General features: G+C 40.3%; 1 protein-coding gene across 3 annotated transcripts in view; it reads right to left on the reverse strand.

Moving 5' to 3' along the window:
* CACNA2D3 (calcium voltage-gated channel auxiliary subunit alpha2delta 3) overlaps window positions 1-22,638 on the reverse strand; it is a 388,352-nt gene that overhangs the window by 248,519 nt on the left and 117,195 nt on the right. For all 3 annotated transcript variants that reach the window (XR_010784371.1, XM_066557980.1, XM_066557979.1), the window contains exon 4: window positions 20,587-20,646. Coding sequence is in view for 2 of the 3 variants with exons in the window: in XM_066557980.1 (XP_066414077.1) it covers window positions 20,587-20,646 (60 nt within the window). In the remaining variant the exon portion in view is untranslated. The remainder of the gene's footprint in view (window positions 1-20,586; window positions 20,647-22,638) is intronic.

Below are 22,638 nucleotides of genomic sequence, written 5' to 3' on the forward strand. Positions count from 1 at the left end.
CGAGGTTTCCCAGGAGGAAACTGCAGATCCAGCTGCAAGCCCACCGAGCCAGCCCTGCCCTGCAGGCAGCTCCCTCTGCCCCCAGCCTGACTGTAAGAAACACTGCAGGAGCTGGGGTGCAGCTGCAGGACTGGAAACCCCATAACAGAGCTGCCCCTTCTCCTTTTAGTGACCCCAAAGGTGGAACAAGCAAGGACATGTATTGTTAAACAAGACATTTCCTGACACTGGCAACTTGCCCATGTCAGGGTGAGGAGACATCACCTGAAGATCATCCCAGAGAGGAAAACTGTACTGGATACTCACAGTTCTTGGTTTTAGTGACAGCAGCAGATGTAGGAGGTGTGCTGTCCTTGTGCCCCCGCTGCTGGGAGAGGTGAGGATGGACACTGTGGGCAGCAGGGCTCCCATGGGAGATGGACACTTCTCAGGAAGCACAGGGGTGGGGATGGATGTGGTGTGGGGAAGCTGCTGTGGGGTCAGAGCGTGTGTGCCTGTCCCCAGAGCTGCTGATCCTGCAGATGGTGCAAAACTGGCATTGCAAACCCTTCACATGGAGCTCTCCAAGCAAGAGCATGGAATTACTCCTGACAAATGGAACTGCCAGGCATTATCCCCTGGGCAGAAGGAAATTCAACACTTTTTCCCATTTCTGTGAGCCAGTAGAGCTCTGTGAGGGGTTTATATTCTCCAGATACACCACATGGGGACGTGCTTCAGAAAAGCTGATACAGAGTCTCTTTTCACCACCACCACTTAAATATTCATAGGAAAGGGAAGTAATGGGGAGCTTATTGGGAAGAGATTACAAAGGAAAGATCTGATAGTAGAGGAGAACGGAACTACAGAGTGACCTTTCAGAAATAACTGCTGCGGTCCCCAGCGAGTTAATGAAATTACAGACTTATTTAACCACATCCCTAAACTTGCCCTTCAACAATTGCATGGTCAAGACATTGTATACAAACAGAGAGGTCAGCCTTTGCTAATGCCCACAAAAAGCTTCCTGAGAGCAGCAGTGCAGACAGGCTGCAGCTACAGACTCAGGCGCTGAGTCACGGACTATACCCTTCCCTACACGTGTAAGGCATTAAGTGTTCATCACAGAAACTTAAATAAATTAAATCATTCCATTGCAAATGACAAAAAGGGAACTTTCAAGTTGCACAGTTATTATTCAGAGATATGGAAGCAATAAAGTTAAGGTTCCACAGGCAACCTTAGCTCTGGACTTTGGTCAGCATGCAGTGTGGTTTTTAATTCTATAAACCACTAATAGTTCTGGGTTTTCTCTTAAAAAGAAGAGAATAATAGTTTTTATTGGCATATAGTCTATCAATGCTCAATAAAGATATCTCTACTGTATTTAAATAATTGTTTTTACTGATAGATTTTTATGCACTAACATATTTTCCCTCTATTCTCACATTTTGATGTTCCAAAATGACATTTCTCTCCACAGAACTCAACCAACAACCCTCACCTCTGAGGTGAAACTGAGCAGAGTACAAAAGGTTTTCTCCATAGAGCTATCCCTCTGAATTTTTGTATTAATTCACAGCATCCCACATGTGCAAGAAAATGCTCAGATAAATCTAAATCTAACTTAAATTAAAGTGCAGGAGGTCTTTATACACCTACAATCTTTCATCCTTATTCTGCCATGTTATTCACAAGCTTTTGCAGGTTACCTACAAAATATGTACTGTCTATCATTCAAGCAAGTGACTTCATCAGCTCTGGCTGCCATACCAGTAGCTTACAGTACACAGAAGTCATTAAAAACTCAAAAAGAACATTTGATTCTGTCTGGAAAACAGTATTAAAATCACAAGGTCTATATCAAGTTCACACAAACAAGAGAACAGCTCCAGTCTTGCCAACAAAATAAATTTAAGTTTACTATTGTGCACAATTTTGTTATGTTGAAGGTTGTAGGGATGGATTGCTTTATTTTTAAATTTTTTTCCTCTATTGTCCTAAATAACCTGAACATCTTTACACTTATTCTTCCTCAGCTACCTGGCTAAGAATATCCTGAAAACTGGGGAATCTACAGTCAGGCAACTCACTTGGAAATGCCATGACAAATGTAGTAAAAAGGTTATCAACGGCAAAATCTGAATATACAACAATTTCAAGAGCTTCCTATTGTATCTGGTATACAAAAAAAAAATGCAAAGGTGAAGTTCTTTGGAGACTTTTTTAGAAAATTAGATTTAGAGGTTCTTACACCATAAGTGGCTGTGAAATCAATCAAACATAGATGAATACTTACATCAGAATTTTTGGAATCCCACCCAAAGAGAAAAATGAGATAGAGCACAACACAGCTATGCAAGAGTCCAGCAACAAAAATATTGTCTAGGAATAGCTTTAAAATATTTATAAACAAGTGTAGCATTACAGCAGAGGGAAGGAAAACTATAAACAACAGGGTCATATTTTCAGTTTAATTGAGGAAAAAAAAAAGGCAAAATATCTGAAATACCAAAGGAACATCTTTAAAGGGACTTTGAGGGTGGGAGGGCACAGTTGGGTTTTTTAAACAGCCATAAATACTCTCAGGCTTGTACTGGGATGAGACAAGAGTGGCATCTAGTGGCTCCCAGCGTTACGGTGCTTGTGCCCATTGAAGAACTGGGACAGGGCCCAGAGCTGCTCCGTGCCGTGCCCATGGCAGCCTCTGGGCTGGCACTGAGGCTCTGGGGAGTCCCCAGGAGCAAAACTGGGCAATGGGGGAGTGAGGAGGGTAACAAGTACAGGAACTGGGCAATGGGGGAGTGAGGAGGGTAACAAGTACAGGAACTGGGCAATGGGGGAGTGAGGAGGGTAACAAGTACAGGAACTGGGCAATGGGGCTGTGAGGAGGGTAACAAGTACAGGAACTGGGCAATGGGGCTGTGAGGAGGGTAACAAGTACAGGAACTGGGGAATGGGGCTGTGAGGAGGGTAACAAGTACAGGAACTGGGCAATGAGGGAGTGAGGAGGGTAACAAGTAAAGGAACTGGGCAATGGGGGTGTGAGGAGGGTAACAAGTACAGGAACTGGGGAATGGGGGAGTGAGGAGGGTAACAAGTACAGGATCTGGGGAATGGGGCTGTGAGGAGGGTAACAAGTACAGGAACTGGGGAATGGGGCTGTGAGGAGGGTAACAAGTACAGGAACTGGGCAATGAGGGAGTGAGGAGGGTAACAAGTACAGGAACTGGGCAATGGGGGTGTGAGGAGGTTAACATGTAAAGGAACTGGGCAATGGGGCTGTGAGGAGGGTAACAAGTACAGGAACTGGGGAATGGGGCTGTGAGGAGGGTAACAAGTACAGGAACTGGGGAATGGGGCTGTGAGGAGGGTAACAAGTACAGGAACTGGGCAATGGGGCTGTGAGGAGGGTAACAAGTACAGGAACTGGGGAATGGGGCTGTGAGGAGGGTAACAAGTACAGGAACTGGGCAATGGGGGAGTGAGGAGGGTAACAAGTACAGGAACTGGGCAATGGGGCTGTGAGGAGGGTAACAAGTACAGGAATAAAGAGATTTTATTCTCGGTTTATGGGTGCTGTGTTAGGATCTTTGCTTAGAGGCAAGTAGGTGGGATTTTTGTTTTAGTCTGGCAGGAATAAATGGTACAGTTTTTAAGAACATGTTCAGTAAAGCTGTAGGACTAATACTGGTTTGTTCTTCATGTGTGCTTGTTTACTAGCACCTGACTTCCAACTACATTAACAGAGCATGGTCGTACATTGTGTACACTTTTGGCCAGATTTTCCAAAACTTACTTTACACTCTCATGAGTTACATACTTTTAACCTGAAAATATAGGAAAAAAAATTTCCCCCATTGAAAATTTTGGAAGTTCCTTATGAGAGTAGACAGTGCATTTGCAGGAATGTATTTCCAGAGAATCATTCAGATCCCCTGGGGAAAGCTCACTTGCCTAGGAAAAGGGTACAGTATTATGGCATTAGGGAGACTTGATGAGTTTTTGATCCAGGTTCCATTTTAATTATGTATTATTAATCATTTTGCAGTTGGAAAAATCCTCCATTGTCTATGTATAACTAATTAGGAACTCATGTTTCTTAAATTAAAGAAATGTGTAAAGGTTTCTTTTGCAATGTGGGGTTGAGCTGAGAATACATTGCACTAGAGCATAAATTTTCCTTCACAGTCCAAAAACTGTTCCTCTACAACACAAATATACAGGAAATTAAACTGTGTATTATATTCCAAAACTGCTGTGAGACACTACAAACATTCAAATATCACCATTGAAAAGGTCATTTATGTAACTTCATCTGCTTTGCATTTGCCATTTTTATCTCTTTGAAATGGTTTTCTGATAGTAAAAGTAATTTCTCTATTAATCCCTGCACAGAGTAACCACACAAGCATAAGTATATATTAATTGATATTACTGTTTATGACTTGGGTGCCAGTGACTGAACATTACAAATGCTGCTATTACTATCAGCAGAACAGCATGCAAGGAGGATTTGAATTGCAATCAGTGTCAGACACAAAGCCATTAAACTAATATTTAACGTATATTAAACAGAATCCAAGTGTTGAATGCTAATACATATATATACAGTGATGTAATTTAAAACATTACAAAATGTATGCAGCAGAGAATAGAAATAAAAATCTGTGTAGTGGCAAGTTCATTGCATTTGAGCTCAACTTACCCAAGTGTCTATTTATTTCAGAAGTGACTTTCTTTTAGTTTTCAGAATTTAAAGCAAAATTTTGAGCAAAAATTTCATTTTTAAAACTGAAATACAGAATTATTTCAGATTTTTGGAAAGTATTTTGATTCTGCCAGACATGGACATTCACCAAGTCCAAACAGCAGTTTTATAAGTTCTTTTGTTCCCCTGAATCTTGATTAAGAACAGTCACTGGCTTAATATGGTCTATGCTATGAGAAAGCTTAAATTTAAATTCCTGGAAAATAAAGGGCTTTGATAATATAGCTGCTGACTTGCAACACAATAAGTGAGATTTGTTGGCACAACTTGCCAGAATTGCAAGCTTTAAGCACCATCCTCTTCTCAGTAAAGAAAATTAAAAATCAAGGCAAAGCAAAGTCAGTACCTTGTCTGACTACACTGCATGATACTATCCAGTGTTTTGAAGATACATCACAAATTTTACATCATTATAATGTTCTAGCTATTAAGTTTCCATATTCTATAATTATTGAGAAGACAAGAGCTCCACGGCTTTTTGCAGCACCTGCAAAATGCAACATTCAAATGAGCTTTTCAAAATTGTTTTTCCTACATAGGCCAGCTCTGTGTGCTGGATCACTCACCAGAGCTTCCCTGTGCCCTTTCTGCTAGGACAGGCCAAATGTCCAGGGGCTCCAGTGCAGCTGAGTGGGAACAGAACTGCACCATTTGTTGGTGTGAGCAAAGAGAGGGAGTGTGAGCCACAGATCAGCACTCAGCTGTGCTCATTGCCCTTGCACTGCACACACAGCAATCTCTGCTTCGGAATTTTTCACCCAAACACAAGGGAGGAGTTTTATACCATCAGGGGACAGCCATAAATAATTAGGTAGTACCAATCAGGAAGATAAGCAACACCTTCAGATCATCAGCCACCTTATTCACCATTGAGGGTTTGCAGGGGTGGCAGTGGGAGGGAGGAGCAGTGGAACACTTGTTGGAAAAGGACAAGCAAAAAGAAAATAATGTAATTAGCAAAACATTGCAAAGAACAGCCAGCTCTCGTCTGTAATGGCCCATGTAACCCAGAGGAGTGGTGGCAGTGCTGTCCTTTGCCAGAGCTGGGGGAACCAACCATCTGCAGGTTTGTACAGAGCCTGCCCTGGATGTGTGAATGGCCACTTCTCCTAAGTGGTGGAGACATGGTTTTAGTTAATGCAGGACATTTCCACCAGTAAAATGTTACTAAATCAATTGTGTATCAATATACATTCTGGTATCTCAGCAGTTACAGTTCAGCGTGTAGGGTAACAATAATGGAAACCAGAAGTTGCCATTATGTATCATTAAAGTATAATCAATTACAGGAATCTGTTAGTGCTTTCCTTCAGAGACTCAATCACGAGGAAACACAATCTACTTAAATGTGCAGATAACAAACGGAAATGATTTTTAAAACAAGGTGACTGGGTTGAAAACATTTTTAAAGATAAACTTTAACAGATTTCCTGACCTCATTTTATTAATGCAAAGTCAAAATAGACAAAAAATGCTGGCTCTATATTCCAAGAATGGAATATGAAAGTTCCTATTAAATCTGGGCCTGGAGCATGTATTTTCCAGCCAATGTGCAAGACTGCGTTTGCTGTATTCATCATTATATATTTGTGTGTATATATAATGATGTCACTGTTCATGGCACTGGAAAGTCCAAATCAGAAAACACAGATTTTATGCTGTCCTTCTGGAGCTCCCTCACACGTGGGCTGAAGGCAACACTCCCCAAGTTCACCAGGCAATGTCAGGGCTAACCTGGAGCCTGGTGCAGAGGTGCCTGCGCACGGCTGAGCGCTCCCGCGGAGCAGCAGCCATGGCAGGAGTGATGAAACCATCAGGCACATCCTCGGCTCTGAGGAGGATTTGTCACTGCAGAAATGCTTTATCAGTCAAACAGGAGCTGAGCTGCAGTCTGAAGAGTGAGGGCAAGGCAGCAAATGAAGCAGCTTTGTATCCCAAACCCCTGGTATCTCCTCCTGTCCCTCTCCTGATTTATCTCGGCACACCAGGGGCTCTCCTGGCTTACACAGGTGAGTCACCCAGCTAAAATAAAACTGCATCCACCCAAACTGGCCTTGACAACAATCCCACCTCTCAGTTTTGTCTTCTCACACACAGAGGGACATTAGGAAGATGAGGAGAAAATAAGAGGTGTTGTTCTATTTCTCCACAGGCCCAGCAACCCCTGCTCAAGAGGAACACTGGTGCTGCCTAAATGTAGAAAGATCAAGGACTGGGAATTATTTGGAAGAAATACACAGCAAAGTATTTATCAAGGAATTACTTTTTTTTTTTAATTAATTTCATTTATCAATGGGGTTAATTGTGGATACTCTTAGGACTGCTATTTTAAGTTCAGTGCAGAATTTAGATCAAAAATGAAAAAATATTTTAGGATTCAAGTGGTTTTACAGTACATGCTACACATTCTTATTCTCTGAATTTGAAATAATCTTGAAGAGATTTCTCATTCTATAACCTGTAATAGATCCCAATGAATGTAGGTCCCATAAAATCCGCAGAAAATTGCTATTTTAAGAGATTAAACAGAGTAGGGAAGGGGAGAGGATATAGAAATTGAATAATTTCTCATAACACTTCCATTTGTATTTCACCACCTTATTATGCCTTTTCATATTATTGACATTTGACATGTAGTTAAAGCCTGGAAATTTAGGTCTTCCGAGGAGAAAAATAATAATTTGAGTTTTAGGGAGCTACCTCAACAGATATTTGCATGTATGGGAATTTCAGTGAAAATGAGGGAAATTTTCAAAAGGCAGTGTAGGATTTGCCCCTTTTCTGAGAGGTTTGCACTTGGAACATCTCTACCCCATCACTGATCTGTGGCACCAACACCATTAGACTTAGTGGGACTGTGAGCTTCCCAAGTGCTTGCAGGAAACAAGTGTTCTCCCAGCTGCTAAATGAGTGCATCAGGAGATGTGTCACCTGTGATGGGGACAGCCAGGGGGGTCTGAAGCGTTGCTGGGCCCTCTGTGCCAGGTCCTGTGTGTGCCAGGTCTGTGCCAGGTCCTGTGTGAGATACGATCACCGGCACCAGGGCTGGGTGCGGTCCAGCCCAGGGCAGCAGACTGTGCTCAGTGCAAGGCAGTGAGGATGAGTCAGGGCAGCACTTGGCCACAGCAGTGCCCAGCCTGTCTCCCCAGCCCTCTCTGCTGCTGCCAAGGGGGCAGGATTTGAAGCAGAAGAGGGGGAACTGAGCCAGGCCCCTGTGAGGAGGGGAGTGGCTGAAAAGAGACCATGGAGAGCAGTCCAGCACTGTGCAAGGGCAGCAAGGCCATGGGCTGGGCAGAAAGGCTTGCAAAGACCTCACAGCCTCCAAAACCTCCCACAGCTTTTCATAACCTCAGAGGGCCTCTGTCCAGACCATTTTACCTCATCACCATTTCATACACCCTGTCAAAAAAATAAAAATAATCACAAATCCAGCATAAGCTTCCATATGCCGTAAAAATTGCACCAAATCTCCTCAGCTTGCTGTCAACCAGCTGGGCCTTTGCCATCCCTATACCCAAAACCTCAATGGTCCATTCCAGCACAGCACATCCCCCCCTGCTCATCTCTTCTTTGCTGCAGAATTCTGGTTTGCACATGATGCTGAGAGCTCTTGAGCTGACTTTGTCAGCAGCAGCTTCACACAGCCCAGAATATCCATTAAACCTTTCATTAACATCTCTGATTGGCACCTTTTGGATGCACAGCAATATTTCTCTGAACACATGCTCTTCATTTCAAAAAGCTAACTGGACACAGAATAAGATTTAAAATAGTTTTGATTTTTTTTTTACATCTCAATTGAACAGTCTGAAAGCTTTAGCTAAACAGTTGATGGTTTAAATCTGAAACCTAAAATGCATGAAAAGTGACACAAAATAAAATGACTGTCATTTAAATGTTCTTCTTTTTCTTTTTTAATGAATCACAAACAAAACACTTATTTAAACTTGGTGTGCATGATTTTTCAAGGCAGAGACCATCGCTTTTTTCCCAAGCTTTTTCCATAGGCAAGTGCATCTTCCAATCTTTTATTTCATGCACTTATAATCATTGAGCTTTGTTGAGCAAAACTCATGGTCTGATCTTAGGCATGGTCTTTTACTAGGAGGTGTTTTGGGGTATCTTTTAAGGAGTGCATCTCCCACAAAGCATAACCCACAAAACCAGTAGCAAAGATGTGCACATCATGCATTAGACTTAAGGCTGAATTGCAGAACTTTGAACAAAATTATTAAAGTATAAATACTAAACTGTATATGTATTTAAATGTGCATATTTAATTCATCCTCTCAGCCATGGCCACACATCCATGTGGAGTACAGCTCAGAAGGCTGCATTTCTAGGTGTGAAGGTTTTACACATCATAGATTTGCAGAATCTTGAAATCTTCAGTTTTTATATTAAAAAGACCTGAAAGTCATTAACTATGGCCCTTGACATCAATCTATTCTGTGCTGTGCTGTCACCTATTATTCATGGAAAAATAATTGCTTTTGTTTTTCCAATTTTTTTTTATAATCTGAGTTTAAAAGTCACCAGTGACTATTTCACAAGGAGAAGCTTCCAACTATGCATTAATTAAACATGCAAGAGTATTTTTATGAGTAAAAAACCCCATAGTCCACTGAGTCCAGGCAAATCCTGTACATTATGAATTGACAAACCACAACTGATGAAACGATGCATGAAAATAGAGACAGAGGCAAAATAACCTACTTGGAACCCAGAAAATTTTCATACAATAACCATTACCAGGTTTAATTAACTTTAACACAAAAGTGGGGGCTCCTTCTGTTTCAAGTTAATGAAGCTCAACACATGGACACTACAATCAGAGAAAAAGCATAAGTCTAAAGCAAGTTATATTTCAAGATTGAAATAATGAGCTTGGTAATTTCACAGTCAGCAATTACATGAGATCCAGAAACAAAGACACAATCCATGCACTGGATTAAGGTACAAATGCAGCTGGTTTTCACTCAGTATCTTTCTTCTAAGCCAGAGGCAAGAAAACAATTTTTTCCTACAATAAGCAGTATGTACAATACCCTGGAAATATTTCTACTATGATCATCTAAGATTTACTCACTTTCAAACTACACAAGTCAGAAACGTGACCTCATCTAGAGCCCTGAACTGCTTAGTGACTCCTATTGTGCCTTTCTCATATATATTCATTAAATCTCTATCTATAATACTGTTATTTCCATTTAAAATGATTGTTGTGTAGCAAAAAATTCTGCTCTCCCACAAAAATGAATAAGCCTAGATCACTTCCACCCTTTTCAATAATTTGCCTATTCCTAAATACTAGGCTGGAAGAATATATATGACCCTTAACTTAATCTCATCACCAAGCACCTCCAAAGAAAAAAAAAGCACAAAAAGAGAAAAGATGGTCTGCCATTTATGTCTCCCATTTATAGTTTATTAAACCTAGAGATAATAGGAAAAAGGTGGAAAAAAGCAGAGAATGTCTGGGCTGTAGTATCAGATATCACTGCTTATTACTGGCTATCTGCCTAGTAATCATAAATCCATTGGGTAATATTCTCAAATCTTTTGCTTTTCAGGTAGGTGTGAGCCAAAAAGAAAAAAAGTTTAATTTTCTATGAAGAGCAGAAAACAGCAAGCACAGCACAACTGGGTACCAGGATGCATAAATATTCCTGATTATGAACCCTTGCACATAAAGCAAACAGGAAGAGTTTGAAGTTAACAGTGTGTACATCATGCAAAAGGTATCTCTGTCCCAAAAGATAGATATCACATAGACTATGAATGAACTGCTCCAATAAATTATATTATTCCTCAGAGGGGAGAGGAGAGCAATATTATAAACAGTGACTTCAGAAAAGTGAGAACAATAGGGCATTGAATTTTGTAAGAGTGAATTAAGGATCTTTTTTTTTCCTGGAGGAGAGCTCAGTATCATTGACCAATGAGCCTTATAAATAAAAGCATTAACTCCAGCTCTGCCTGCTCACCTCAGCATCTTGCACTTTCAACATTCTGTACCTGCATTTAGTTCCTGATAGAAGCACAAATACATACAGAATTAAATAGAGGTTTCAAGTAGATTTTTTTAAAATATACTCTCCAGGGAACTCAGAAAACACATGATCCTCGCAGAACTCACACCTCAGACACAAAGCTTTGATGAGAGGTTGAGTGTGCCTTTGTAGAAGACTTACCAAATCAGAAAACAACAATCCCTGTCCATCACCTCCTCCCTGTGCTGTCGGATACGCGCTGAATATCCACGGATGAAGTAAAGCTAAACCTGAGCAGCGTTTTTCAAAACCAGTCTTGGTAGGATCAAACTCCTCAGAACTGTCACTTGCCTTTGGCATCACTTAAACCAAGCAGAGTCATTTTCTTAAAACATTCTCCAAGACCTTGACAGGCCTGGGAATGTAGGAGTAAGTGTGGCTCCCAGTGTGAACCCTGCTCTTAACAGTGCTGAGGGCAGGGCACAGGCACAGGGCTCAGAGCTCTGCTGACCTTGTCTGCAGCACAAAGCTAAAAGCTGATTAAAAAGCATTTTCAGAAGATGACAAGCTTTTTTTTTTGCTTTTTTTTTCTGTGAGAGAGGAATGTCCAGTATTTTCAAGGCCACGAATCTGAACGAAAGAAGACAAAAATCTGCCTCCTATGAAGTGAATTTCAATGTCAAATTCCTGTTTGTTATCACCAATATGCCAAACATTAAACACTGGCAACTCTAACTTCACCTTGTATGTCATTTTTCTGGCTCTTTAGCTCCTCTCTTGGTTAGTTAGAATTGGAAATTGATAGGCCCATAAACATCTACGAGAGACACGTTATTAAACACATCATCTCTGTCTGCTCTGACAACGATAAGCCAAGTTCTCTAAGGTTTACAGCAATCTCAAGGAGTGCATGTTTTTCAATAACATTGTGATCTTTTTTCCTCATCTATGCAGCGTTTCTCCCTCACTCCCAGTGCATACTTGTTTTGCCTGACTTCCCTGAAACCTGGTTTAAAACTTTATTTGAATGTTACCTCTCTTCTGTTCTCTCCAAAGGTTTTTTTTAAAGCAGTTGAAAATAGTTTCTCCATTTTAGCCTCACTTTAGGCAAAGGTAATGGCTCTTAGAGAGACTTGCAAAAAGATTACTGTCAGTACTCTTGAAACACTTAGATACTAACACTTAACAGCTTTGCCTTTACACATTATTTAGGTATTTCTCCTTCTCCAGCCTTCTTCCCTGCACTTCACAGTCTTCTGACACCTAAACTTTTTCTGCCTTGTTTCTGCTTTCTTCTGCATCCTCCACATCCTTCCTTTCACAAAATAAAGTTTGCCTTGTTTAATCTGTTTTGCCTACAGGTAGATCCCTGCCCAGGGCAGGGCCCGGGGTGGAATCACCTCTTCCCAAAGACCAGGCTGTTGGAAATGCAGGAAAGTCTCCAAGTGCTCCAGCTGGTGCACACTGCTCTGACTGGGTGGGAAGGCAAAAACATTGCCTGAATCTATTCTGCTTTGGACAATCTTAGAAGGAACCCTGGGCATTTTGAGAGTAAATTTTTTTGGAGTCTCAGGTCAAGTTCTTGCAAGTTTACCCTCACTCCCAGTTTGATATGAGAAATTTCACTCTAATTTTAAGGATTAAGTACTGTTATTGATTTTCTGCTAAATGTTCATTTCATGCTGTCTGTCTCCTTTTTCTTTTTCTCCCTATTACCTCCTTGAAAATGAACTTATGTGTTTTCAGGTGACTGCTTTCTTCTGGTACACCATTACCCCGTTACCTGAACAATACTTGTTCATTCCTCTATCTGCTCTATTGGAATAAGTTAAAGAATTGCCTTGCAAAATCAATACATGAAAGAATTCTGCGTTGCAAACAGCAAATTGTTTTATCACTATTCTAAACTGAATTTCAGTTTTATTTATAAAATCCATGAGTTTGTGTGAATATGCAAGAATCTAAGCTTTTAGTTCTTTTAAACATGTCTCTAATGCATGCAGGATGCATACAAAGAGCATTAAAAACCCAACCTGGAGGTACTTAATGACTTGAGAATGGGAGAGGAAAAACTGTACAGGTACTGTCTGTATGCAAATACTTTCTGTTCCATTTGTTGGTGCTGTTAGATGTGACCTGCTAATCTTCTTAGTTTTGGAAAACACATTTCTCTTTTGCAGAATTGTGCCAGAGAGGAAAAGATCTGTGCTGCTGTTCAAAGCTGTCCTCTGAATCAAGTAGGAGAGACACTCAGACTGGAGCCTCTGAGATCCAAAACAACTGCCCCATCCGTCAGGCTTTTCTGAGCTGAGTGCCTCACTAACTCTTTTGCTGAATTGTTTCACATAATACAAATAATTTAATATTCACTAGAGAAGCAACTGGAACAGGTTGCTCATATCCTGAGAGCCCCACCTATGTGATTATGAGCTGCTCCAAAGCAGAAGTTTCTCTTGCTCAGAAAAACCTTTGGGGTGTCTCAATGTTTAATCAGAGAACTTGAAATTTTGAAAACACTCATGGGATGATAAAGTTATTTCCTTCTCATTGCTGGTAGCAAGCAAACATAACAGAGGACCACATAAATATACAAGGCATAATCTCAGGAAAACAGCATTATCAGCCAGTCATGCAGTTCTTTGGCAACTCCAGGTTTCAGATTTCTGTAATTATTTACAGCAGGTATCAGGAGGCAAAAGCACTGAGTCCATATTTGATGGGTAGAGCTGAATTTATGGAGTGTTCTTCAGTGCACACCTCACACACTTCAGTTAGAGACTGCTGTTCTGGGAGAGGCTGGCAAGAGGAAACCCAGAAATGTCTGGAAACTGCTTTTGGCTTAAGGGTGCCAAGAGGACAAGTCCTGTAGGTGAAGTGAGAAGAACCAACCTCCAGAAACCTGTGCCAGACTTCTTCAGAAGCAAAGAACATTACTTGTTATAACTTGGGATAACAAAGTTATCCCAGAGCTGCCAGCTCCTCTGCTGTCAAGCCCTGTGCAGACAGGACAGCTATTGAACCAGACAGGCAGAGAATTACTGCTCTTTGTGGATGGGCCCCTTGGATACTGCAGAACCACACCAAAATGACAAAATTGCTGAAAAATCACCTCTCCTGCATCTCTGCTTCTGTGACAGAGAGTTAAACTCTGCTCTTCTGTGCTCAAAGTCACTCCTTGTCAACAGAAGTTATCAAGAAACAAAAATAAAATCATTCTACTTATTTACATTTGATTTGTTTGTAGTAAGAGAACACTGTTCTTAGCAAGATAAATATGTGGACGGAAGGCAAGTAATAGAAATTATCCACTGATCATTATTGTCTTAAAACATCCAAAATATTCCCTCAGTGCTCAAAAACCCCCAAACTACAAAACTCCAAAGTGCAAAAAAATAATGAAGTCATTTACCATTAGGAGATGAGCCAAAATATTGCTAGCCTGGCTCCACAGAACCTTGTTTCTCTTTTCCTCTTCCCTTGCCACAGAGTCAGAAAACATAAAAGCTCTGAAATTAAAATAACCAAAAAGGTGCATGGTCCCTCTTTCTCTGTACTCCCTTTCTGAGGCTTAATCCCTGCCATGCATGCAGAGTGAAGGCTAAGTGGAAGTCTTCCTCTGAAGATTACTTTGTGCATGAATTCTGCTGCATTTTTAATTTTTTTTACATTTTTTTTCTCGATACTTTCATAGCCATTTCAGTTTTCCTCTTGGCAACCTCAACAAATAAATAGGAAAGAGTAGACAAGCTAAAATGCTCTCCACTGAAAGGGCTAAAAATCTGAAAATCAATTTGTTGCAGTATTAGAGCAGTTGGGAAGTCCTTAATTTGAGTTCACAGAAATCAATAAGAATAATACAAAACTAAGAACTGCAAAGAGGAACCTTTTATCTCTTTCAGAAAAAAAAAAATAAAGTATTTTATGAAAGAAAAAAATACCAAAGAAAAAACTAACACCAAATAAAAGCTCTAACAGATGCTTTTATGATTTAAATGCAGCTTTCTGGGCCTTGTAGTTCATTAGCTCACTAGGCACTCCCATTTCTGTGCACTTTTTCCTTCCTTTTAGCTTTTAAACTGCACTGCAATTCTTAAGAGTTTGAGCCTTTGGTGATGCAGTCAGTTTTTAAGGGCATTCTGAATTCTGTGCTTACTGTCTTTCCTTGATCTGACTTATCTTTTGATCAGTATGGAAAAATTCCAACTGTTCAGAATAAGAACCACACCTTTGCAGGTCCTGGCAGCATTTTGCATCCTAGCTGTATCCAAACTGTGCCTGCAGCTGGATGGACAAAACCAGAGACCCTGAGTGTCAGAGTGAGATGGAGATGAGTCCCTTGGGAGCAGATCCTGCCTGAGCCACCTGGGGAGAGAGCTCCAGCTTTCACAGATGAATAAACTGCAGTGCTCCGCAGCTACTTGTGAGGAGCTGTGCAGAGGTTTACAGCTTAGATTTGTGTGAGCTCCCAGGCATCTCTTCCTCCTCTTGCCTTATTGGGAGCTCCAGCTGCAGTGTCCACATCCCTCCCAAACAGAGCTGAGAGCACTTGGGCCTGCAAAATGCTTCAAAGTCTAAAAGGAATTTAGGCTGTTTCCAGGCTTGGAGTTTAAACAGGCTGAATTCTGATGTAGAAAATATGCAGCTTGAATAAATAATACATGAAGTATGTCAAACTTCAGATGTGGCACTGCTATTTTAAATGCACTTTTCAAAAAGTCATTTCCATTGCTGGTTACAAGTGCTTGAAGTCCAACAGGCTTCCCTTTCCCATTGTGCATGTCCAGGACCCTCCAAGAGCTGACCTCAGACTAGTGGACATTATTCTAACAGCCAGAAAAATATTAATAGACTGTAAATCTAGTTATCATGTGCCTCATGCAAAATTAGTGAGATAATAAATGCACAAACAGACCTGTCTGAGGTACTAACATAAAAGTAATGCATGTGCTATAACAGGAGTTTCAAAAGATTATGTGGAATAGCTGTTCTCAATTATTTTTTGTCCTTGTATTTTTCAGTACCTATATCAATGTAATTATCATCTATTTGTTTAAATGTTGATTAAACCCCTAAACATTTAATAATCCATCTTTATAAATTTTTGCCTGGCATCATTATATCAAATAAACATTTCGTTCAGATTTTTTTAAAGTAGCATCAATTTAGGTTATGATTTTATTGGCAAAATTAGAAAAAGTCAGGCAGCTCCCCTTAAACAATAAACTATTGAGTAATATTAACAGTTGGAGGATTAGACCCAGAAGTGTAACTCACACGGACTGGACTAATTGTGTTATTGTGTTCCTTGGCCCTCCTTTACTATTTGTGCTTTCTCCTAAACATCTGAAGTCTTTCTTTTTGTATAAAAAAGTGCATTGTTCACATGTGTAAACCACTGGAAACCCCTTAACTCTCCATCTGCTGATTTCACAAGGTTTTTTATGTAGCCAACACACATAGTCTGAGAGTAAGGATGTGATTTTTCAAGGACATGAAATGCAATTTGGAGTTAACAGACAGCAAAATCTGGCAGACAGGTACCTAACTCTGGTATAGTTTTGCAAACCTTTTCCTTAAGGCTCAGCCATATGTTATAGATCTTAGAAAAGCGAATAATGAAAAACAGCCTTACACCAGTATTCCTTTTTTATCCCACTAAATTAACTTTAAGAGTATTCTTAAAAGAAACTAATCCTTTCTTAAAAACTATTTGATTAATCCTCTTCTAGTCTTCAGGCATAAAACTGAAATAAGGTCAACCACCTTAACACATTGGCACTTGGATCTCTGCTATCTTATGCAGGAAGTAAAACTACAACAATCAGAAAATAAAATCTGGTAAATCCGGTGCATCAACTGTGCACCAGCTTTGACTCCAGCAGAAAGAAATAACCTTGCTTTTTTATCACCACATCACACACATGCAGAGAAAACTCGGCAGGAATGTAAAGCAAATGAACTAATGAACTTAATTAACACAGAGAAAATAAAAGAACTACCCTGCAGATGTGTATTTGTAGTGAAATCAGTCAGCAAATGAACAAGTAGTCATGACAAAATTTTGTATGACTTCCTCCTGTCACTGGGGTCAGAAGTACAAAAAGTGGGTAGGAACTAAGTTATTACAAACCTTTCTTCGAAAATTAATGGTGTTTTTTGTTTGTTTGTGAGAAACAAAGCACAAGTTATTATTGCTGCTGCATTGAGTAAAGCCCAGCACCAGCCCCACCGTGAGCACCCCCTCCTGAGATCATGGGAGCCCAAAAGAGCCCAGCGCTGCCAGAGGGATCCTGCCCTGGCTCTGTGCAGGTTTGTGTGCGCAGAGCTCAGTTAAGGTGACACAGGTGTCACAGTGAGCCAAGGGCTCAGCAGCCTCCCCAGCCCCGTGGCTGCAGGCTCAGGGTGCCGCACAACCCACAGCAGCAGCTGCTGTCACCTTGCTACAGTCTCACCTGTAAAAGGCCAGCTTGCAGAGGTTTGATGAAGTGAGGTTTAGAGGCTCTCTCCTCTCACCAATGTGGTTGTATCAGCTGCACATGCAACAAATTCTTAGGTACATGGCAGCTCCAGGGAAGAGTTTTCCACTTCAGAGCCTCTTCCAGGGGTCTGCACACCAAACCCCCCCAGTATTTCTGTGAACCATAGCAAGGCAGTTCACAGCTTAGGAAACACCCCCAAGCACAGAGGCGGTGAAAGATCAAGAGGCCAAATTTCAGTTACCAATAATTATAAATAATTTGAATTTCTTTTATTTAATAGATCATCTCCTAGCAGAAGATGATACCCTCTTTATTATCTTTCTCCAAATTCTTTTTTCTGGCAAACAGCTAAGCCAAGGAAACTAAAGGATGATTGTAGAACCACTTCAAAACCTGCAGCAGGCAATACTCTTGTCCTCTTGCTGGGTATATGGGAATGGCAGTTGACCTCTATGCTGGGGGGTTTTCCATTATGTTAAAGTGACAAAATCAGGGGAATGGCTTCATTTTAAACAAAGGTGAGCACAGAGACATTCCCATATAAAGGAAGCAATTCTTTGCACCTGTGAATATATTGTGACAGGGCAACTTGCTGCAGTAATACAAATGGTAACTTATTTTACATTCCCAAATGCATTAGGCATGACTAAAGAAATTCCATTTATAAACTTGAACATAATATTTAATAACACAGAATGACTTGCACCCATACCCACGAGGTAAGAAAACCCTGGACTGAGACTCAAATATAAGCAGCATTTAGAAGGTCATTTCCTTATAACCTCACATCCCTAATAGAAAAAAAAAGAATCTCCCAAACCCCAAATATTGCAAGGTAAATCTTTAAGGTCTGCTCTCACTGATTCATAGTTTGGCCATTACTCAAATATGCAATGTATAATGCTGATGTGTTAAACATCACATCACCCATTTTGATTTATTTCTTTCAATTCTCTGGGAATTTTATTTATGTTTATAACTACAAGGTCAGTGGTGCCAATAGCTTCAATCCAGGGATAGATAATTGAGTGCTTAGACCATTACACAGAATTACAGTTTATTGATTAGAATACTTGGAATAATGTGGAATAACTAAGGACAAAACTAATAATGTTACTAAGAAAAATGCCCAGAAGGGATCAGGTTTAGTCCAACCAAGTAATACAGTTTCAGCATTGCTGAAGAGAATACCAGCAGTCTAAAAGGTAAACTCTTACAGTTATTATTTTCTTTAAGTTGGTGCTCTTCTACAGTCAATAAAAATATTAATATTATTTTATTTCTCCCTTCTATCATTTTTATGTACTGAAACAATATTATCTATGCTGTCCTCAAGACACAGAAGATCAAGTCCACCACAGTGTTTCTGTGAACCATAACAAGGCAGTTCACATCTTACAAAACACACTCACAAGCACAGAGCTAGTAAAAGATCAGGAGGTCAAATTTCAGTTAACAATAATTATAAATTATTTGATTTTTTTTTAAGTTGAACATCTCCTAGCAGAAGATGTTAACCTCTTTATTGTCGTGCTCCAAAGCAAGAAAACCACTTTCTTTATTTGCTTTCTAAATTTACAGAGTGTCTGAGCACAAAGAGCACAGGCTGATGCTGTACCACATATCACTAATTCAAAACATTTAATCCTGTCTTCCACACGTCGGCCAAAGCAATACAAATGCCAAGAAATTCCTCTTTGATAGCGGAATTGTATACACTGTACATTATATAAGCCTTCTGTCCCCTTCCACTTGAACGTACACTATCAAATCATCCTGGCCATTACTTTCTATTGAGCAGATGGTATTATGAGTTTTTTGATAAAGAACAACAATCTCCCAGGAAGGGTTGCAAAGGGGTCGCTGAGACCAAGATTAACAATTGATTAGCTTTAATGGACCGTGACAGTAATAAACAACAGAGCCCCACACAAAGATTTGATTGTCCCGTTAATGCTGCTGACACAAATGGCTTTTAACTGGCTTCCTGAAAGTGTTAATATCGCCAGAGCCCAACAAATGAAGGACTTTGTCAAAGTGAGAACTGTCCTGCAGTGAAGAAGCATTTACTGCAGCCCTTAAAACATATTCCATAAAGTGTGTTTCTGATTTATTCAGACAATGGTTCCTATTTCTCCAAGGCTTAAAGTTCAACAAAATGAAACGCAGCACACCTCTGCAAGGCTGGAGTATAATAGAACTCCAAAGCATTTGAATAGAGAACTCAGCACTCCTTGAATATACAGCAATAATGTGAATGATCATTTTCAGTGGGCTCATTTTATCCTTACTCCAGCCTGGGCTGACAGATCTCAGCATCACAGCCTTTTAAACTCAATTTTTTAATGCTTGGTTCTGATAAGTTGACTCTATTTTTTCTTCCTTTCTGCACAGAAATCAGTAATTTGCATCATATTTTCATTAAAATGATGTGGTTTGTGATTACTGGAAATAACCATGGTAAAATCTGAAAACAAAACTTAAAAGATCAGTTTCTTTCTTAGATACGTGTATGGGAAAATGTCTGTGGAAAAAGTCTGTTTCCTTTAATTCTTTAAGGCCAAAATTTGAATAGACTTGTGGGAAATATTCACAGAAGGTTTTAAAATTAAAACTAGGGAGAGGCAAAGACAAAACTCCACCTAAGATGTCATTCAAGAAACCATGGATCTAGGAATTCAATTAAAGGTAAGGAGGTATTTACTCACCTAAGCATTAAGACTTTCTGTTAAACTTTTAATGTCAGGTTAAATTACTCGGTTTCTAAAATCAACTCCTTTTTTTTTTTGTTTTTAATTATGTATCTTACTCAGGAAAGGGCTTTTGTTTTAACCATTTTTAGCTGTGAGCTGCCACGGTGCTGCTCCCTCCCGTGTTATTCCTAAAGGGAGCACACAGCAGTGGTGCAGCTCTAAGGGCTCCTAGGAAAGAGAAAAACCAGCGCCTGCTCCAGATCCAAGCACAAACCACTGGCACAAACCAAGGTCAAGCTACTCCCATCCCTGTGGGTCCCACCCCATCTCAAACTGGGCTCTCTTCAGAGCAGCTCCTCACCAGCACGCTGCAGCGACACGGCACGGGGCTAATTGCTGGGTTTAAAAACGTGATCTCCACAGATATGCAAGGGAATTCAAGTGAAATCTCTGAAAGAGTAAAGCCACCTGCTTGGTGTCCCAACACACCAGCACTAAGTACATAACCTGTCAAAATACTGAGCCAGCCTTCATTAATTCTATTTTCTGTAATCAGCATCCTTCTATTACTCACATCCTTGGCTTTCTACAGCAGCTCTTCAAGCAAGCTATTGTATAAACCATTAGTTATACTCTGATGGTAAACATTCAAGCAAGTAATTATTTCCTACCTGTAAGTCAGCATCAAATTCATGTTTCAGGTAGGCATCCTCTGCAGCTTCAACAAGACGCTGAAAAAGAAAAGTGTATTTTTTAAACAATGGAAAACAACTTTACAACTCAGTATAAAAACAGATTGTTTAAGCTTTTTGTGCAATTCATCTGCTCTCCTACTTCACTGAATAGAAATAAATTATTCAGATTTTTAAAAAGAAATAAAAGACCAAGTTTTTTAAACCCTCAGTACCCACTAATGGTGGTACAAAACTCTAAAAACAGCTCACCTATTAATAAATACAGAAATAAAAAAGTCTTTTTTCACCAGGGCTCAGCTTTCTGTGTCTCCCAGTCTGAAATTATTTTTGAGAGAACAAAAACAAACTTGATTTCACATGGACTTTATTTTGCATGTAGGAGCCCTTTTCAAATCTTCCATAACAGTAAATAGGAGGAATTCCCCAATAATGCACTTGATTTCAAGAAACTGACAAAAAAGTGAATTTCTAAATTACACATCAACTATAAATGATACGAAAAATATAGACTAGGTTTGTTTACTGAGCAGACTGAAATACTACCTTAGTGTGGTACATTATCACAAGATTTTTCTGCAATTACAGAAGTAACATTTACTGAATGGCAATAATTCAGTAGGATTTTTTGCCCTCTTAACAATATCCAAAACTCCTTGTAGTAGTTATTTTTCCTCACCATTGTCATCTGACAGGAAAAAAACATGCTTGCACCAAAACACAGCTACTTGAACCATTAAATTCATAAAGGGGTTTGCTGCAGAGATTCTACTGACATTATACTCTAAGGTTTTACTCAGCATTCTTTATACTTCAGAGTATTTTAACCATGGAAAAACTCCTTCTAATTTTCATTTAATCTACCTGAACATTCATATATGTACAAGCCAAAATCAAACAAATACTCTCTGTCTTTTATTTTCTTTGCTCTATCAGACACTGGTACACATGGATGTTTTCACATATTTTACATCACAAAGCCAGGTCCAGACTCTCATTAACAATACGCAGAGCGGGCAGCCATGCACACATTTTTTTCTCCCTTTTCATAACAGTTTGCACATTTATCAAGTCTTTGGATATAAATCAAAATGAAATCAGAATTCATATTGATTGCTATACAGTTTGCTATAATGGAAACTGAACCAAGAAAAATATTTCTGGTTGCCAATGCAGAACAAATGGTTGAGCAGAACGCTGACAGTTTGAGCAGAGCCCCGGTGGCTGCAGGGAGGGTTTGTGCTCGTCAGGTCTGCGGAGCAGCAGAAAGTCCCAGCCAGCCTTGCTCTGCTGCTCCATCCCATCTCCCCCTGCTCCATCCCATCCCCAGCTGCACCATCCCCATCCCATCTCCTCCCTGCCGCACCCCATCTCCCGCTGCCCCATCCCATATCCCCTCTGTTCCATCCCATATCCCCCCTGCCCCATCCTATTCCCAGCTGCTCCATCCCATCTCCCACTCACCCACAGCCAGCCCCAAAACTCCTGGGGCTTCTGCTGGGCTCCTGCCCCTTCCCTGCACACCCCGTGGGGAGGCTCCCCAGACTTTTCTTTGGTGCAGAATCACAATCTCAAACAAACAGTTAAAAGCTGGAAATACTCCTGATGCCTCAGCTGATACAGAGAAGCAAAGGTCACCTTCCCAGAGCCCTGTGCTGGGAGTAGCTCCCTAACATTTGGCTGGTTCCACCTTTAAGCATCCTGTCCCATGAAAACCCAGCTGGTCACAACAAACCCATTTGACCCAAACTGGAACTGAACTGGGTCCAGTTCAGTGGTCCATTTCACTGGGCAAATCAAACCAGAACTGGACTGGCAAAATGTCTGAGCTCACCTTCCCACATAGAGGGGTGAAAGAACCCAAAAATAACAATGCATCCCAGCCTGCTGCAGGAGGGGGATCTGAGGGAAAACATTAAAAATGGAACTGTGAACTTCTGTGTTGCTGTTCCCACTACTCCTACACTATCTGAATAGTACCAAGAACAGACTTTGCAATGTGAAACATTAATAAACCCTCATTTGAGCCAC

This window comes from Molothrus aeneus, chromosome 12, assembly GCF_037042795.1.
Source record: "Molothrus aeneus isolate 106 chromosome 12, BPBGC_Maene_1.0, whole genome shotgun sequence".
Taxonomy (NCBI): Eukaryota; Metazoa; Chordata; class Aves; order Passeriformes; family Icteridae; genus Molothrus; species Molothrus aeneus.